General features: G+C 46.3%; 1 protein-coding gene across 1 annotated transcript in view; it reads right to left on the reverse strand.

Annotated features, from left to right (window-relative positions):
• ADCY5 (adenylate cyclase 5) overlaps positions 1-17,990 on the reverse strand; it is a 204,153-nt gene extending 186,163 nt beyond the window's left edge. Inside the window, exon 1 of the mRNA XM_071435286.1 lies at positions 16,041-17,990. Within this exon, the coding sequence (XP_071291387.1) occupies positions 16,041-17,042 (1,002 nt within the window). The 5' untranslated portion in view covers positions 17,043-17,990. The remainder of the gene's footprint in view (positions 1-16,040) is intronic.
• Positions 17,991-18,125: the final 135 nt, after the last annotated feature.

The raw sequence follows: 18,125 nt of genomic DNA on the forward strand, positions 1-18,125 counted from the left end.
GCTCTTTAGGAAGATTTTAGATGTCTAAATTCACAAGACCCACTTGGGAACTTTCAGGTGCCTGAGGCATACCATGCTGAGAGCCGAGGCACCACAGGAAAGAATGGCTTTGGAAACTTCATTTCACATTTTAACCAATCCAGTGGGACGCAAGAAGGTTTTACTCTTTCCTCAGAGCTCTCCTAAGCTCCCTCATTACTGAGGCTGGAACACCAAGGGCCTCAGGAAGCCGTAACCATTCCCTTTGTACTGCAAGGCACATGGGTCAAGCCAAGAGTCCCATAAATTCACCGTGGCAAATATGAGATGCTGCACAACATAACCCAACCCACTTTCTTATGGCACCATGATCAAGACAGACAAACTCTGTGCATGCTCATGCAGGAGGATCAGACCACCTCAAGTCTTCATCACACTCCTCAAACAGCCCAGCACAGAGAGGGATTTTGCTGGCTCAAGGGACTGAGCTTGGATTAGACACATGATCACTGCAGAGGGCTCTAATGCAGCCTCCCAGGCTCAAAGCAAGGAAAAGCTCACAAACACAGCTGTGCAAAAAAAAAAAAAAAGAAAAAAAAATCTCACTATAACATACACTGTTCCCTTAGGACAAGTTATTCTGGTCTGAAAACAAAACAAAACAAAAATGAAGTAACTTTTAGAAATCATAGCTAAGTGAAAACAAAGCCCAGGCACCCATTTCTGCACCTCCAAGGCAGATGCTAACACACATTTGTGTATGCAACAGCCCCAGAACATGAACCAGTTCAGAGCACAGATACGGAAAGAGGCGCTGGCACAGCCTCCTGGGCCATTTCTGACAATGCTGTTTTGTTCTTCCATAAAGCTGTTTTGTTTAGGGCCTTCTTTGAAAATTCCATCATGACACATGTGCAAAGTGCCAGCATGGATAAATGTGCTCCTCCAGGATTATTTTCACCATGGTTAATATTCCACCCCCCACAACCTCCTCAACCACAGTCTGTTCCACATGCTCATTACTTCACAAGGAGGAATATGCAGTCCTGTCCCACACAATTTCTGTCTGTCTGCCCCTGCTCCTCCCAAAAGTCACCAGTGCTCCTGGGTCAGCTGCTTTCCATGGATTTTGCAGCTGTTTTGAAGGCAGCAGGGATGACAGGGCTCCACATCCTTCATGAACTCCATGCACCTCTGTGAATCACACGAGCCAGTGCTCCTGGTGACACAAAATCGTGGCTCAATGCGCACTCCTGTTCCAGAAAGTGTTTTACTCATCAGCACAACAGCCCCAGGACCTTGCTGCAAGGAAGTAAGGAAGCACTTGAGTATTAGTGCTAGCTAAGTAAAAAACCTCCTGATTTCCTCAGCAAAACTGCACTTGACCCACATTTTCTAGAAAGCAACAGCTTGCATGCTACTCTGTGCAAACTCTACTTAGAAAGAAAGAAAAACTGACCCACATTTGAACTGTCTCAGTAATCAGTGGTGCATAAAAAAGGCTCCCAAAGTAGCACCATTAACCCAGTGTGTTAACTCCAGTGGATGGGTTCTCTAAGACAATTTTACAGAGACTAATGCTGAACTTTTTCTTGCCTACAGCATCCACTCAAAGCAAAGCTGGCGACTACATACTCCCATCCAGGGCACTCATGTCCTGCTTCTGGGGAAACAACCAGATTCGACCCCAAAAATATAAATCTAAACTACCAGCTTCCTATGAAGAAAAACTGTAAAAGTATGACCTTTCAAGCATTCAAAAACGAACCTAGATGTGTGGTCCATGGAAGGTGCAATGAAGAAAGCCATTCAGGGAGGCCTGCACCAAAACTTCATTATTGATTTAACATGCAACATCTACACTTCTATGCCCTCCTCCTGTTGTCAGTGACTTGTAGGTCTCTTCCAGTGTTTTAATCCCTTACTTTTTCTATAATCACTGAGTACTCAACTGCAAGGTTTTTTTTGCCAGACTTTTCCTATTTGGTTTCATTTAAAAAATATTCTGAAACAGTTAAAATTTTGGTTAAGAATCACATCATGTCACTTCATGTATATGGGACTTATACACATACCATCTGTACTCCAGAGCCATCATTGCTCACAAATGCACACTGGGTATCACAGATATTTGAAGGGCCCCATCACTGTGATATCAAGCTCAAGAAGATGGATAACAGAAGAATTGCTCTGCAGTTTCCCACCAGCAGGTTCCTTTGCCAGGCACTGCCACTTGCAGAGCAGCTCATCAGAAACCAGCCCAATGTTCTGCTGAAAGGAGGTCAGAAACCAGCAGTGACAAAGCACATCAGGGAGAGATGGTGCTGGATGAGTGTGAGGCCCAACTGCAGCACATGGGCAAGTCATGGCCTGATTTCCCAGAAATAGGCATCATTTCCTCTGCAGCACTGCTAGCAGAGCAGGCAGGTGGGCCAGGCAGAAGAAAGAGGCAGGAAGCCAATGTAAGCCTGAAGCAAATTAAATATCAGAAGGCAGCAGGTTCCTTTGAGACTGCTTGGTTGCTCTTTTGGCAGAGGAGAAAAGCAAGCCATTAAAGAGGTAGAATACACCCGTGTCAACTTCATTTGCAGCACTAATTGCCATGCACGTGCACTAATTGCCCTCACATGAAGTGCAAGGGACTGGGCACTACTTGAATCCCAGGCAGTAGGTGAGTCTTCCAAAGTAGCACTTGTTGGATCATGCTCTCACCACACATTCCACTTGTACCAAAGAAGAATGGAAAGAATCAGTGCAGTCTTGTTTTTTCATAAAATTATCCAGTGCAGACTATTTAGAGACCAAAAAGGAAATTTTAACCAGACCACCAGAGATATTCAAAACATCAACAAAGTTTGGAGCTTCTTATCAAAGTCCAAAAAGGTAAGAGCCACCGAAACAAACCATTCCCTGCTGCCACTGTGGTGGACAGGGCAATGGAGCAGCCCATTCTATCCTGCAGCCACCTTCTGTGACTGTCTTTTCTTTTGTCAGTAATAGCAACACTATTTGATTGCTCTCAGTGAAGCTGATGGCTGTCAGGGCTCATCCTAGTTACCTGCACAGGTAAAGTGCATCAGAAAAATAAACACTGGTGGCAGGAACACAGAGCTGCACTGCCTGGGGCTTCTTCTGGGGCTGTTTACATCACTGAGGAGGTGAAAGCAAGGAAAAAGCAGAGGGAGGGAGGACTGCAGCAGGTGGACAGATCATGCTTGGCCATCTTCTCTCCTGTTTTGTTAAAGGTTTCCTGGAAAAACAGAATTGTGAGACAGTGGAACAGACTGTCCAGAGAAGCTGTGGATGCCCCATCCCTAGAAGTGTTGAGGCCAGGATGGATGGGGGTCTGAGTAACCTGGTCTAGTGGATGTCCATGCCAGGGGTGTTGAACTGGATGATCTTTAAGGTCCCTTCCAACCCAACCACTTCATGATTCTACAAAAAAGGGGTTTATGTCTTTCCCTTCAGCAAAGTCTGAAAGCAACATATGTCCCTATCAGAATGGTAACATGTCCTTAACATCCTTCAGCTGCATTTGCTCCTAGCTCATTAACACTCCTTTCTCACTGGAGGACACCCACCCCTCTGAGCTGCTTGCTCAGGTGGGCATGTGCTCCTCCCAGACTGTTTTGGTCCAAATATATGGGCTAAACTAACTTTGGGTGAGTTGGGCTGCAAAAAACATTTCAGTTACTGAGTCTGACTGTTTGGCAGTAATGGAATTGCTGCTGAAGCACAGACAACTAAAAAGCCCTGGGAAACCAGACCCAATGATCCATTACCACGTAAGTGAAGAAGAGGAAATGCACCTCTTACTACTAAAGTCTTTTTACAGTATTTCTTCCCATTTTTTTTTCCTTAGGACCTACAGAGAAGTCAGGCTGGGGAGAGAGACAGGAGACACTGCAGGCACATCTTCCACCAGTGTGTCTGATACACTGCAGGGTGCCTAGTACAAGACAGATGCCTCTCAGTAATGTGAGGATTGATCAGTGTAAATCAGTCACTATTGTTCTACACCAGCTGTCCCTTCATACAGAAAAGCCCTGAGGGGAGTTAAAGGCATTTTGCAAGCAGCCAGAGGGAAAAAGGTATTTTTGGTGATAGGCAGGAGGCATTTAGATTCCAACTCATTTATTGCTGCGCTAAAAATAAACTAAACAAGGCAACAACGATTTGGGGTATGGTTCAAAGAGAGGTAAGATTCCTTTAGATCTCATTGGGACAGGGAACAGCAGAAGGAGAAGTAAATATCATGACCATTAAGATTCAAAAGTTAGTTGGCTCAGTCCTGGAAATTGCAGCTCTGCCTAAGACCACTTTTTGTGCAGAAGGCACCCTTCAGGTTTTTTTCCCTTCTACTCAAAGGAAATCAACATTTTCACTCTGCCCAGACCCAAATGCTGTTTCAATGAGCAAGCCAATGTTACAATGCCACCCATTTGAAGGGAGCACAATATTTCTCCAATAAGCTTCAGCAGGAGGTTTGGCAGGCAGGGAGCTGTCACAGCATCTCCCCATGAGGTTTTACACACAAGATATGCTCATGTGGCAGCAAGGCACTGCCTCAATAGCGTATGGAGCATTGCAAATGGCTTAAACAGGAGAGCTGTGCAAACCAAAGGAGTTTCTCTCAGGAAATACACAGAAGACCATCATCTGCCACTTCTGTGGCATTCCAGGTGGCAGCCTAGCATCTTAGCATACAGAATTTTGTCCTGATCACAGCTGCTAGAGAATTGGCAATGGAAAGGTTTGGTCTCAGCCTCAAGCAAGAGGTCATGCTCTGAAAGCAGATCATTTCTCTGGGAAGGATGGGTCGTGAGCAGTCACCCCTTGCACAGAGACAGCCATAGAGGGGACACTCATCACCAGGATCCTGAAAAGCAGCTTTGGAAATGGGGCCAAGAGCTGGCTAAACATGACAGATAAGCTCCTCTCTTGACTCTGTCCCTATCACAACCAGCCCCAATCCTTGCCAAGGGGGAAGGCACACAGCACAGAGTTACACTATCTCTAAAAGAAAATGACATACAAGGGCCATGCACTAAGCTAATAGTATAAAGTACTCCTCACTTACATAAGCTACAGTCTTAGCCTGAAGATATTATGGTAAAGATTGGTCTGTTCAGAAAAGTTCATCAAAATAAATTGAAGAAAACTATTTAAACCTGTGAGAACAGTTCTTTTAGCAAGCATGACTTTATTTAGTTTGCATTCCCTCTGGAAGTGAATTAAATTAACTAGGTCCATTTGCATCTAAAATAGACAAGTAAGGTGGTTTCAGCAGTGGACTACAGTTTCTGTATAGTGGGCTTTATATTGTGGTTTAACTAATTCCCAGAGTGTTACCTTTCCTAGACATCATTACTTGGACAAACCTTCAGTGTCATGACACAGCCAGATACTCATTACCTGCATCAGGGAAGAAGGAAAACAAGCTAACAGAAACAAAATTGCAGTTTCCTAACTTTCTCTCTTGAGATATGAAAATATTTTCAGGAAATACTTCCTTAAGTATTTGTTCACAGTCATTTCAACCACAGTGTAAGAGGCATACACTTTGAAGAGTCCCTGGAGCTCTAAGGACTTACCTAAGCACAGCTACCCTAACAGCTGAGAGGGGCCAGGCACCAAAAGGAGGCCACCTGTGAAAGGAGGTGTAACCTTCAAGCTTACAGCTTGTACTGCAGTGCTTCCAGGAAGGCTCCAGTCAGGAATGAGACCCAGCTGTGCCAGATGTCATTCAAATGCACAGTTTGTGACAATAGAGAACAGCAGGCTCTGGGTGGGGTGGGAACTCAAGCCAGGTGAGACAAGGAAACTAAGCACCAGTTTCATCTGAGAGCAGCCAGAGAGCTCCAGTCACAGACAGCTCTTCTTTACTGTCTGCCCCTACCCAGGGCTCTGCTAAAAAACCCACCAACAAAACAAACACACTAGAAAGCACATCATTGTTTTTGTGACCCCCAAGAGCACATACACAAAGGAGTGGTGTATGATATTTACTTTTTCTAGACTGGTCTGTGATTAGTACCTGCCACAAATGGTTTAGGCTGACTTGGTCTTGTCTTGGTGCAGCAGGATGGCATGGCTGAGCTCTGGAAGTATCCTTCAATCATATAATTTCTGGCTTTGTACCTTTCAAAAGTTATCAGTACATCTGTCATATCAAGGAGGTGGCACTTGTTCTAGCACACCGACATGACTAAGAAGATATAAGCCTGAGCTCTAGTCCCTCATTTTCTTGGCTTGTCAACAGCCTTGCAAATTTCTCAGATATGATAGTAAACCCATATGCACAGCATCTATTTGGTGGTGTGCTGCTAAAAAGTCCAGAATAGACATGGAGCAAAGAAAAACGCCATATTCAACATCAATTAAGAAGGCAGGAATGTAATTACCCAGTACAAAATCTGGGCATGATGTCAGAACCCCTTCACAACTAACACGTCCATCTGTGTTATATTTAAGTAGATGCCACCAACTTGAACAGAGAAATATCCCCAATATGTTCCATCACATAGTATTAAAATCCTGTCTTACTAAGAGGAGAGAGGAAAAAAATAAGTATTGGTTCAGTTCAGAAATCACTGCAGATTGCTTTTTCAACTGACAAATACCATGCAATTCAGCACTTAAACTTTTTTTTTTTTTATTGAATGGAAGAAATTTTAAAGTGCAGGAGAATTGTTCAGTGGGTACTGTTAAATGAGCTCAGAAGTCCATCCTGGCCTTAAGATCCAGAGAGTTCAGCACTCAACAGCAGTTCCCACACTAGTAACCTACTTCACGTTCAACGGCCTGAAAGACTGCATTTAGCTTTCAGCCTGAGTGAGACTGACACTGTGATTACACATTCTCCCACCACACTGCACAGCCTCCTCCTTCCTTAGCACTGCAGAGCATTTCTTCCTCTCCCTATGAGAGTACAAGTAACCACCTGCCCAGAAAAGAGAAATCCCATTTAAATGGAAACATCTTCATTAATAACATGTCCTTTGGTCCCCCCATTTGTGTGCATGAATACCCACATGTTAAAAGCAAGAACACAGGCAGAAAGCTGCCATTGGGTACCTCCCAGCAAATGGAAAGAGTTCATCACTCAGCTAGCGTGTCTGAGGAGCTCTGTCATCTGTGGGCTGACCAGCAAACTACTGTTTTTAGAAATACTGATTTGAGTAGTCCCTTACCACATTGCTGGCTCTAAGAATTCAGTTTGCAGAGTGAGAGGGACAAAGGGATCGGTGCTTGTAGCATTTAGTCTAGAGCAGGGAATTAAGGGAAGGAGGCAAGACTTTTTCTGGAAGGGAAGATACAGCCAGGGAACTGTTTGCATCAGCAACATTTTATGACAGATTCTTGCAAGCAATGTCATAGCCTTTTCTTCTGACTATGAAGTGAGACAGAATGTCTTATACAAGCTGCAAACATATTTGAAGAATAAACAGTTTGCGTAAGTTGCCTCTTTGAGAGATCAATTTCTAATGTCTGGGGGGAAAAGAAAGACAAAACACAAACCTTTCTTTATTTCTATTCCCTCTGTGTTGCATCAGCACAGTTCTTTGTTTACTGTCTGCAAAGATGCACTCTGATACTAGTGGAATGTGTATATTGAATTTGAAGAGCAGCTTTAATTCCCAAAACTCAACCTCCCAAAAGCAAAGTTTCCCAGGAAAACACAGGATGATAGCCAAACACGGCAATACCACAAAGACCCAATTCACAGTAAAAAATTTGAAGGGTATTACATGGGTGTGTAAAACTTTTCATGAAAAGAAAAGGCAGTTTAATATTTCATCTGGAAACTCATCACTCAAACTGCAGAAGAAGCAGTCTAGGTAAAGGAATTATAAACAAAATCAGGGCAGGATTGAGGATGCTTTGAAATAGACTTCTCTTCTGCTATTTCTGCTGCTATGAAGTAGGAGAAGCCACAAATGATGACTATACAATGCACACTACAGACAGTCCTGATAACATCTTAAATACACAAATATGATTTGTGTTCCTGATGTCTGGGGAAGGGAATAAAGATACCTGGCAATTACATTAGTGTCATATAAATATGGAGAAAAAAGAACACAATGATATTTTATTTGCAGAACAAAGCCTGACAAAACAATGAAACATTCTATAGTGAGTGCTGCAACAAAAATCCTGCTAGGCATTAGTGAGGCCAGCCTGGCACCAGAAGCAATACTTTGGTGATGCCAATGCTGCCCATTAATTCTTCAGCTGTGGGGGGTCCTACCATTTGTAAACACATCATCTTTGTGGGGCAAAACCAACCACGTCTGGCTGGAGGAGCTCACAAGCCTGTCTGCCCACCAGGCTCCTGGTGGGACAGAGCTCCCCAAATGTTCAAGAGCAAGACTCGAAGTGCAAGGGAGAGCTTTAAAATGTGTTCAGTCCATTTCTCTGAGTGTCAGAACAAGACCCTCTCATGCTAAATTCTACTGCAGGTCTGCTGAATGCTGCCATTCCTGTACCAGCCAGTGATGAAACCAGCAAGAGTCAGCACCATCATAAAACATCATGGGGAGTTTCACTGGGAGTGGTCCAGCTGCAGGTGCTAAAAAGCATTTTGAGCCTTGTCTTGGCCTGACAGCCATTTTATGTGTGACCTTATTAAGTACTAGAAACTTCAAACTTTCTTATGATAAGGTGAGAAGATTTAGGAGCTCAGGAGACAAATATATTAAAATTCTTGTCTGTTTCCCACACCCCCTCATAACTAGATTATCCTTTTTAATATCTTTGGGGTTGTGTTTTTTCATTCACATGAGATTTCCCCTTGGGTTTTTACCTAGCCTAAGGACTCCATAATAATGAATCAAATTAAGTTTCTGGCAGCAGCGGGCTACCTCTCAGGTAAAGACAAAAAAAAAGTAATATTTTTTTTAAAGTATCACCAATGTCAAAACAAAAAGAAGAAAGAGCATCCCATGGATGAAAGATATCACAAGTTCAGATCACTAGGCTAGACTTCAGAGGGAGGGAAGGAACTAACACCGAGCCTATCCCACATCAAAACACAGGACTTGCAGGAGATGAAAAAGTCACACAGCAGTTAGACAGGAACCCCACCCATTTCCCAGAAGCTGTAAATCTTCACATTCCTTGCATACACTTTGTCACTGTCCTACCCCTCTGGGCCATAAAAAACCAACATGCAGCACACCATGAAATCAAGTAGCAGCTGGAAGGCTCCAGGGAGATGCTGGTGCACTCCAGCTCCCTCAGCACCACCTCTCTGGGTACAGATTACCTGTACAGGGTGCCATGTAAACCCTACAGTACAGAGCAGATGGAAGGACAAACCTTGCCCAAGGCTGGTAAAACCTGGAGCCCTGTCTTCTACCTCCTAAAACAAAACTGGGTTATTTTCTCTGAACTATACCCACCTGCACAGGGAAAAAGAATGAACAAACAAAAAAACAAATAAAAAAACCACCCCAACCTAACAAAAAATTAAAAAAAAAACCCCAAAAAATCCCCAACCCAAAAACAACACAAGAAGATGAAAAAGAAAAAAAAGAACAGAAAAAATTATAATAAGTAAAATGAGACAAGAGGAAAAAAAGAGATGATAAGGAAAAGAAGAAAAGAGAAAGACAAGAGCTTTTCAAAGCATGGGTTCTTGGAAGCCATTACCAGCTACAGGGTGGATCACTTGACCACACAGACAGAATATGCTGTCAAAATAATTTTGGTTTTTACCTCTCAGTTCTTCAGGTGTTGCTGGGAATTTTTCATTGCATCTTCTACCAGGACAGAAGGAAAATTCTTTTAGTTCAATTAGAAAATGAGAGTAAATATCCAGTACTACCACAATATGATGACCAAACCAGCTGTTACCGAAAGACTGTAACTACTCCAACGACTGCAATGGCTAAAAAGTTAGCAATTGTTCCACTTTTCTTAAAAGACAGAGAGGGAGCCATGGTACATGACTGAATGATTAGCTAATCAGACACAAATTGAATGCATTTGGAGAACAGCCTGGTGCCCAAAGTTCACATTCCAGCTGGGCTGAGTCCCAGTCCTCTTCCAGCCCAGACCTTGGCAGTGCTGCCCACACCACAGTGGACTCAGAGCAAAAGGGCATTGAGGAAGCACTGGGCTACTCAGGCTCCAGGAGGGCACAACCAGCTCCAGTGAGCCTTTAGCACCAGGATAATCAGCATTTTATATCCACTGCTGCTCAGATTTATAAATCATCTGAATGAGGTTAATCACAAAAGACCTCATAAATAAGATGTCCTGCCTTGGATGGGTCTCTGACAGAGAAGAGGGGTCAAACTAAGCCATTGTGCCCAGGACACTGAAGGACAAGTCAATGGCTGCTTTGTAAGATTAGGGCAAAGAAATTTGTCCTTCTGCCTCCAGTACCTTCATGAATCCTGATGCTGCTCTAAAGTGTCTTCACCTCTCCAGAAATAACCAGAACTAGCACACCCTGCCTTTTCAAGCATGTCATAAAAGTGCCTAGAAGGACAAGTCTTTTTGCTATGCACCTCAGTCACCCCCATTAGGTTTTGTCTTGAATTCACCAAGATCCAAGCCAGTTATAAAAGTGTGATTATGACCACAAGGCTAGGAGAAATTATTCAAATGGGTCAGTTCATCAAGACAACAAACCTATTAAGAATCCAGGAACACAGAGAAATTAGACACACAGCACTCTATCACACTAATAGGTTTTGATACTGGTGAACATTACGGTGAAATATTAAACTAATTCATGGAGGGGGGAAGGAGGATAAACCAAGGGGGTAGATTAGGAGGTGGCAGGATTATAGGATAATTTAGGAGATAAGAAAAACAGATACGCCTTTGTAAACCTCAAGCAACACATGCCCAAGAGATAAAGACAATATTCTTACAAAGGACTAAATTGATACACAATACCTCAGGGATTTACTTAATTACTTCTATTACAGAATTACCCTAGGGAGGCAATTAGCAATGCAACAGTTACTGAATATTTCAGGTTGCCACTTTTTGCCCTGAACAGAAGACCACAAATCAATTTTCAGTAACTTCGGTGCAACAGCTGCTCAGGCAGATTCTTTAGTAGTGAGCAGTGCTAGACTCTTCTCATTGCACAAGAGCCCCACTGATATCAATTATACCAATATTTATGCAGAACAGGGCATTAAGTGCTGTTTGAGGCACCCAGTAGCTGGCCCCATGTGGCTGAGCACCTTAAAAATCCCATCCTATACAAACATTACTCAAACCTATTTCCAACTGGACAAAAGTAAAACAGGCAGCACATAACCACAGGAGAGCTGACACACAGATCCATCTGCATTCCAGGTGGTTCATCTCTCCTTCTTGATGAATAAAGACAATGCTGCTTGAAGACAATGAAAGCACAGTGCAAGGACTTGATTAACACACTGCTGAGAACCTGTCTCTAAATCAGTCATCGCTCACGTGTAGTAGGCATGCTGAGGCTGAGATGGAACATACAGTACTACTTCTCCTACTGTGTGACTAACTTCTTGCTGAATGCCATTCAAATTGCCAACTGGAAAGCATCTCTACGAGGTGCTAGGAGATCTCCACAAGATTCAAGTCAATTCGCTGTTACAGTAAGGAATTGTTTTTAGCCCTGCTGAAGCGAGTTTGTTTATGAAGAGGAGAGAGACTGGTTCTCATAACACCAACATCTTCTGAGAAACAGTTAAACTGAAATGTTACACTTTCAAGAGAGCCACCACGCAGATACAGATCAATCATCTACCATTAACATGCACTGACAGAGAGAAAGGCCAACACATACACACTTCTCAGAAGTGAAGGATGAGGAGTACTAATGTAACATTTTTATGATGGAGACATGGAGAAGGGTCGAGCAAGAAGGAGCCCTGAATCAGAGAGACAAACAAAAGACATGTGCCGAGGTAGTTTGCTATCAGAGATCCTTTGCAGAAGGTTTGCAGTAGTATTTGGGGAGAAAAGAGATCAGTGCATTTCAGTTTCTATTCCACTGAGGTTACTGACACAAGACAAAAAAAAAGGTATTTATTTTTCGTGGTACCTTACCAGTCACCCACTCGCACTGAGTTAATAAACTACAAAGACTTAACTGTATCCTTGAACATGGAACATCAGAAAGTTACAATAAAACAGGTTTGGATGGGAAAACAGGAGTAAATCTAACCTCAGTCCACGGGCTTGTTTGATGTTTGTATATGGCATTCTTATCCCCTACTCCTGGTCCCCCACTCACTCCCACACATAATTCCCATCCCTTTTTAAGTCTGATTCAGAGTCCAATAAACTCTCTTGTGAAATTCCCTGTCCCTTAGCCCATAGTCTTACAAAAATATTGGTGCTTGCTCAAGACTCTCTGCGCTGAGGGCAGCTGTCTCCTCACATGACTTCAGTTAAGCATCTGCAGCCCACAGGCTGAGCCTCTGCCCATGTGCCCATACAGGCCCGTGGGTCAGCTGGGCAGCTCGCTCCAAGGGACTGGGAATAAATCTCACTGTTATCTCTGCTCTGAATGCAAGGCAGATTTCTGATAAACGGTACACTTCTTTCTCAGTTAAGTATTAGAAAGCCTCATTCACATGTAAAGTAATGCTTACGTGAATTCTAGAGTTGAGCGTGTTTTCAGAGCCTGAAAGTGCATCAGAGCCAACACATGGAAAAGGTGGCCTGAAAAGAGATACACTTACATGCAGGGAGAAGATAACACACTTCCATACAGTGAAACATATTTGTAATCTGTCTCAGAATAACACAAGAACATAAACCTGAAAACTAATACGGTCATCCCCTCCCCAGTAAATCCAAAACCAGTTCCTCTAGAGCTAACTGATCACAGGAACAAATGAAAAACCCCCTTTTAAGCAGTCAGAATTTGTAGTTGGTAGAGCATCACCTATTCACTGTGTTCCGCTTCCAGCAGCATGCTGCCTTTGGAAACAAGTAAGTTCCCAAACACAGGATTTCTTTTTCTCCCCTCCCTCAACACTGGATAACTTTTTAATATAAGGCAATAATTAGCACTTCTTTATTCCAATCAAGCCTCAATTCAAGAAGCTAAGATCAGCCTCTAGCTGATCAGACTCACAGAGGAACCAACTATACTCATCTTTTTGACAGAGGTGCTTTCTCGTTTGAAAGACAGACTCCTCCAAGTAGCAAAGAGAAGTCAGAGCCTATTTTCCAAATGCAGTGAATCCAGAAGAATTATTTTAAAAAGCAGCTCACTTAAGACTGAACAGTGACAACTACTCTTGTTCTTGGCACTTTATGGATTCAGAAACAGCAGACTGCATTAACCCTTCCATGAAGTCTGACTAGCATAGCATTGGAGCAGAGAGTTTGGGGACAGAAAAATCCAGCAATGATAGGACAAGATAATTCAGACAATAAACTCATGCATCCTCAGCTAGGGAATACAAGAAGCTGCCTTTCCCCCAAAAGGGACCTTCTACCAAGAATTCCACTCTCTTGAGAAAGAGGAGTTTGTAACAGGCTCTAGAGCCTTATAAAAGTGCTCAGGAGTCAACACAAGAGTCACCCTGCCTTAAACATCGGTGGATCATAACAAGAGTGTATGATTTCTCCCGGTTTGGAAACAATTCAGAGAGGACTTAAAGCAAAAAAGCTCCCACAAAGTAAAACTTGCTTAAGTTTTATAGTTTAAAATGCCATGAAAAAGAGAGGAAAGGTGGTATACAACCTAACCAGCCTTTCTTCTGTGACTGCTGGATGTAAAGTATACCATCTGGTCACAAAGGCACTCACATTCACTCCTGCTCCACAAAACCCAGGCTGATGTGACTGCCAGTGTGAAGTCACAGAAAATATTTTAACTCACTCTTCTTGACTTATCTGGTCTTCACCTGCCTTTGCCTCTGGGAGTTTGAAGGAGGAAAATGGGGCTTGTGCGCATTAGGGGGGCAGAGCTGAACACAACTGATTTCCACGGCAACAAGATACAGCCCCAGTGAAGAAGGCCTGTTAGTAGCTGTAAGGCAATGTGCTCAGCAGAACAGATTTTCTATCAGACAGCCAGAGATAGCAGCTCGTGTTCATACACAAATGTGTAAGGAATCTGATGCTTGGCCTTGTACAACCCAACTGATTCAGCCTGTGCTACGCCAATGCAGACCATAGCAAGATAGAGACTGTGTTAGTAGGAAAAATAAACAGTGGAGAGATGCTCTGCCTTCGAAGATAAAGTAAAAGTGCTCCTAGGACATTCCTCTTTAACTGAACATTTATTGCCAAACCATAGGAAAACCCCAGCATTACTATGAAAGCAAAAGCAACTGTGCAAGGCACAGATTTGTGCGTGCTGTACCATCACCTACTGCCCATGCTTCTACCTTTGACAAGTGCACATTCATACATGAGCCAACCTCTTACAAACAACCTGCTATTTGGGACGGGAGGGAGCTGTAATTGTTCCAAATTTTCTACTGAGGGAGTCAATCATTTGGCCTTGGAAGTTCAGGCTCCTTCCTATTAAAATACAGCTACCAACATTTTCCAACGCAATGATATTCTATTAATTTGTTAGTATGCTCCGAACCCTGCTCATAACAGACTGCTAAATCTTCTAGCAGCAATCATGATGGGATTTGCCTTGCCATGTAAGGATGCAGTCTCCAAACACGCTGATTTCAACAGGACCAGTCTCCGTTTATAAAGCAAAAAGCACACATGAGGCTTTGCGAGACCAGAGCCCCAGTGGAGAAGAGCTGAGGCCATTAGCAAACTTTTTCAAGTCAAGCAGAAAAACACCAACTGTCCCACTCACACTGTATGCTCTGCTGGAAATGCACAAAAAGCCATTTATATCAAACATAAGAAGAATATGTCACATACAGTTTATAAAAATATTGGTAACAAACTAAGAAAAAAGCCAGAAACTCTCCAAGTAGGCTTAACGAGGCGGTGGGGAGAAGAGAGTAATTTCATGGGCTATTTTGTATAGCAAAACAGTGACAGCCTCATTCTGACGAGATTTTATTTAAGTCCTACAACTTTTCTTGCCACTGCAATAGGTAGAACTCAAAACAACTCAGAACTAAGACTCAAAGCAGGCGCTGAGCACGAGGCTTTATTTTGTATTATGTGTTAGGGCTGTAAAACGACCAAACACCTGATTTTAATAAACAAATCCTTGGTAACACACAAGTATCAGGGCTGACTGTGACAGGCTCATCCTTGCTCAGAGTCCTGCACATCAGAAGGATGACAACTGCCTCATAGCTTCAATGTTTTACATGTGGTAAGCTTAAAGCACGAGTCCCAAGGCTGCCTGCTTCACTTGAAGAGTGGCGCCTTGTACTGCTGTTGTTTATACAGATATGGTAATTAAAAATTGCACTGTAATGCATTTGATAATAGTCTTATTGTTCCCATGAACTGAACTGCTTCAGTTAAACATGATATCACAGCTAAATAACAACCTGCATTTATACTTTTTTTGGGTACTTTTTAATCCTGCCTGTACAGGAACTCTGGGCTTTTTCACCGTAGAGATTTCCAGCACATTTCAGAGAAAAACACTTTTCTGCTAAACCAAAAGCCTACCCCACATTCCCATGGAGCACACTCTCCTAGGATGCCAAAGCTCTGTGCTAACACTGAACCCAGAGTGACACACAAGGATAAGCTCTACCTTACAAAAACAGCCAGACTTTGCACACCTTTCTCAGTAAAACAGCAGCATGCTTGGATACTGTTCCACAGGTGTGCTTAGCACAGGGCTGTTTACATTGAATTCAACTGAAGGGCACCAGCTGACAGTGCTGGAGCAGCCGTCATGGGAACCCAGTAAGACACACTTCTTGTATGTTTAGAGCCTTAACGTGGAGCAGAAATGGAACACCACAGCAATGAAAAAAAGCAAGATTACAGGCTAGCACTGCACACCATCCCACCCAGCAGCAGGTAACCTAGGAGTTCAGCTGAAAGTCCTGCCAACCTTCCAGCATCAGCCAGGCCTGTGGAAGTCAAGACTACCTCACTTCCCTCGCCCTTCAATGCTGAGCACACATCCAAATCACTCAGGGCTTGCCTACCTGCTTCAGGAGGAACTTATCCTCCGCGTTGATCTTGAGGGAGACGGCCAGGTGGATGGCGGAGAGCACCACCCCGCTGATGACCGCGGCTCTCATCCGCACCGGCAGCAGCGTGTAGATGCTGTAGATGAAGAAGACGGTCCACCAGATGCCCTCTGAGGCGCTCCTGGGCCACACCAGCAGAACCCCTACCACTTGCACTGCCAGGATCACCAGGATGACAGAGTAGCACGCCAACCACATGTGGTCCTGGTGGAAGTTGTTGCGGTTGCACACCATGCACAGCACCACCATCAGCACGATGGCCAGGGAGAGCACCACGACATAGGATACCTCATAGCGGCCGTGTGCGGCATGGAAGATCAGCATGACCACACAGACCAGCACCAGCACGGCCATAAGCATGGTGAGGCTGCTCTGGTTTAGCCGAAAGAAGTAGCGCTGATAGAGACGTTCCAGTTTCTCAGACTGGAACTTCTTGGACCTGAAGATTTGCAGCAGGCTACTACAACAACTGCCCATGGAGAAGGCCGCCTCGGAGTCCCCCTCGTCCCCGTCCTCTTCCTCCAGCTCCTCAATCTTGGCCTTGATGCGTTTCTCGTCCAGCCCCAACTCCACAGAGCGGGGCCGTACCTCCCCCTGCTCCCCCAGCTGCCGGGGGCTGGCATTGTTGGGGGCAGCGGGGGAATCACTGCCGGGCGGGTGGCGGGACCGGTGACGTCGGCTGTCGTCACCGTGCTCCTGCCAGGCGGATTTGGACCTAAAGCTCATCATCCTGCAGCCGCTCTCCCCGCGGTTCCGCGGCTCGTAGTCTTCCTCGCTCCTCCACCTGCTCGACATGCGGGAGGCCTTCTTGCCCGAGGACCTGTTGGGAGGCGGCGGGTAGGAGTAGCCATTGGCCCGGGCCTCCGCCTCGCCCCAGGCTGAGCGGTGCTGCTCGGTGCCTGCCCAGGGCGCGGGACCGCCGAAGCCCGGGGGGCTGACGCTGTTGGACCGGGACATGCCCTGAGGAGCGGGGCCGCGGGCGAGGGAATGAACGCCGGGCAGGCGCACGGGACGAGCCGCCGGGAGAAAACCCCAAAAGGCAGCGGGGAAGGAGAAAAAAAATGAGGGGGAAAAAAGAAAAAAAAAATGAGAAAGAAAAAAGGCAAAACCCGCAAACGCCCCCAAAGTCTCCGGAACGGCCGGGCGTCCCCAGAGCCGGGATGTCCCCGGCGGGACGCTCAGGGCAGTGCCATCGCCGGCCCCGGCACTTCGACACCGCCGAGCGCGCTCGGCACCGCGGGGACCGGGACGCCCCCGGCTCACGGCCGCTCGCCCTCAGCCGCGCCGCGGCGGCCGCAGGGGCTCGGGGCGCCTCGGGGGAGCCGCATCGCAGCGCGCCCGCACCGCTCCCGCCCGGCCCCCGCCGCTCGGGGCCGGGCGCAGGGCGGGCGCTTCGCGGCGGGCCGGTCGGCGGGGAGCGGGCGGAGGCTCAGGCTCGCAGGGATGCGGCAGCCGGCGGCGGCGGGAGCATCCCCTGCCCGAGGGGCGCGGCGGGGGGGCTGCCCGGGGCGGACCGGGCTGCGGCGGCGCTCCCGGCTCGCCTCGCCTCCCAGCGGCGGAGCCCCGGCGGTAAGGCACGGCCGGCGGCAGCCGCGCCGCTCATGCACCCGACCGCCGCTCCCGCTACGCCGCGGTGCCTTCGGGCGGCCGCAGCGCCTCTCCCACGGGCACCGGGGAAGAGAAACCGGCAAATCTGAAAAATCGGAAGGGTAAAGGGAAAGAAAAAAATTCAAAAAAACCCGAGCAGGAGCAGGGGCGGGGGCTCGGCGCTGCCTCCCCCGCGCTGCCGGTGCCGGAGCGGGGCTGTGGCGGTGGCGGCAGCGGCCCCGCGCGCGGCTCTCCCGGGGACGGCGGCGCCGCGTCCCGGCCGCGCTTTGTGCTCCCCATTCAGCCGCGCGCCGGCCGCACCGCCCCCGCCCGCCCCCATTGGCCCGGCCCCGCCGCCGCGCGCCGCCATTGGCCCGGCCCCGCCGCCGCCCCGCCAATGCGCGCGCCCGGGGCGGGGCGCCTTAACCCCTTCGGCGCCGCCCGGCAGCGCCG

The sequence above is a fragment of the Agelaius tricolor genome, unplaced genomic scaffold (assembly GCF_023055355.1).
Source record: "Agelaius tricolor isolate 1412-34295 unplaced genomic scaffold, bAgeTri1.0.p SCAF_10, whole genome shotgun sequence".
Taxonomy (NCBI): domain Eukaryota; kingdom Metazoa; phylum Chordata; class Aves; order Passeriformes; family Icteridae; genus Agelaius; species Agelaius tricolor.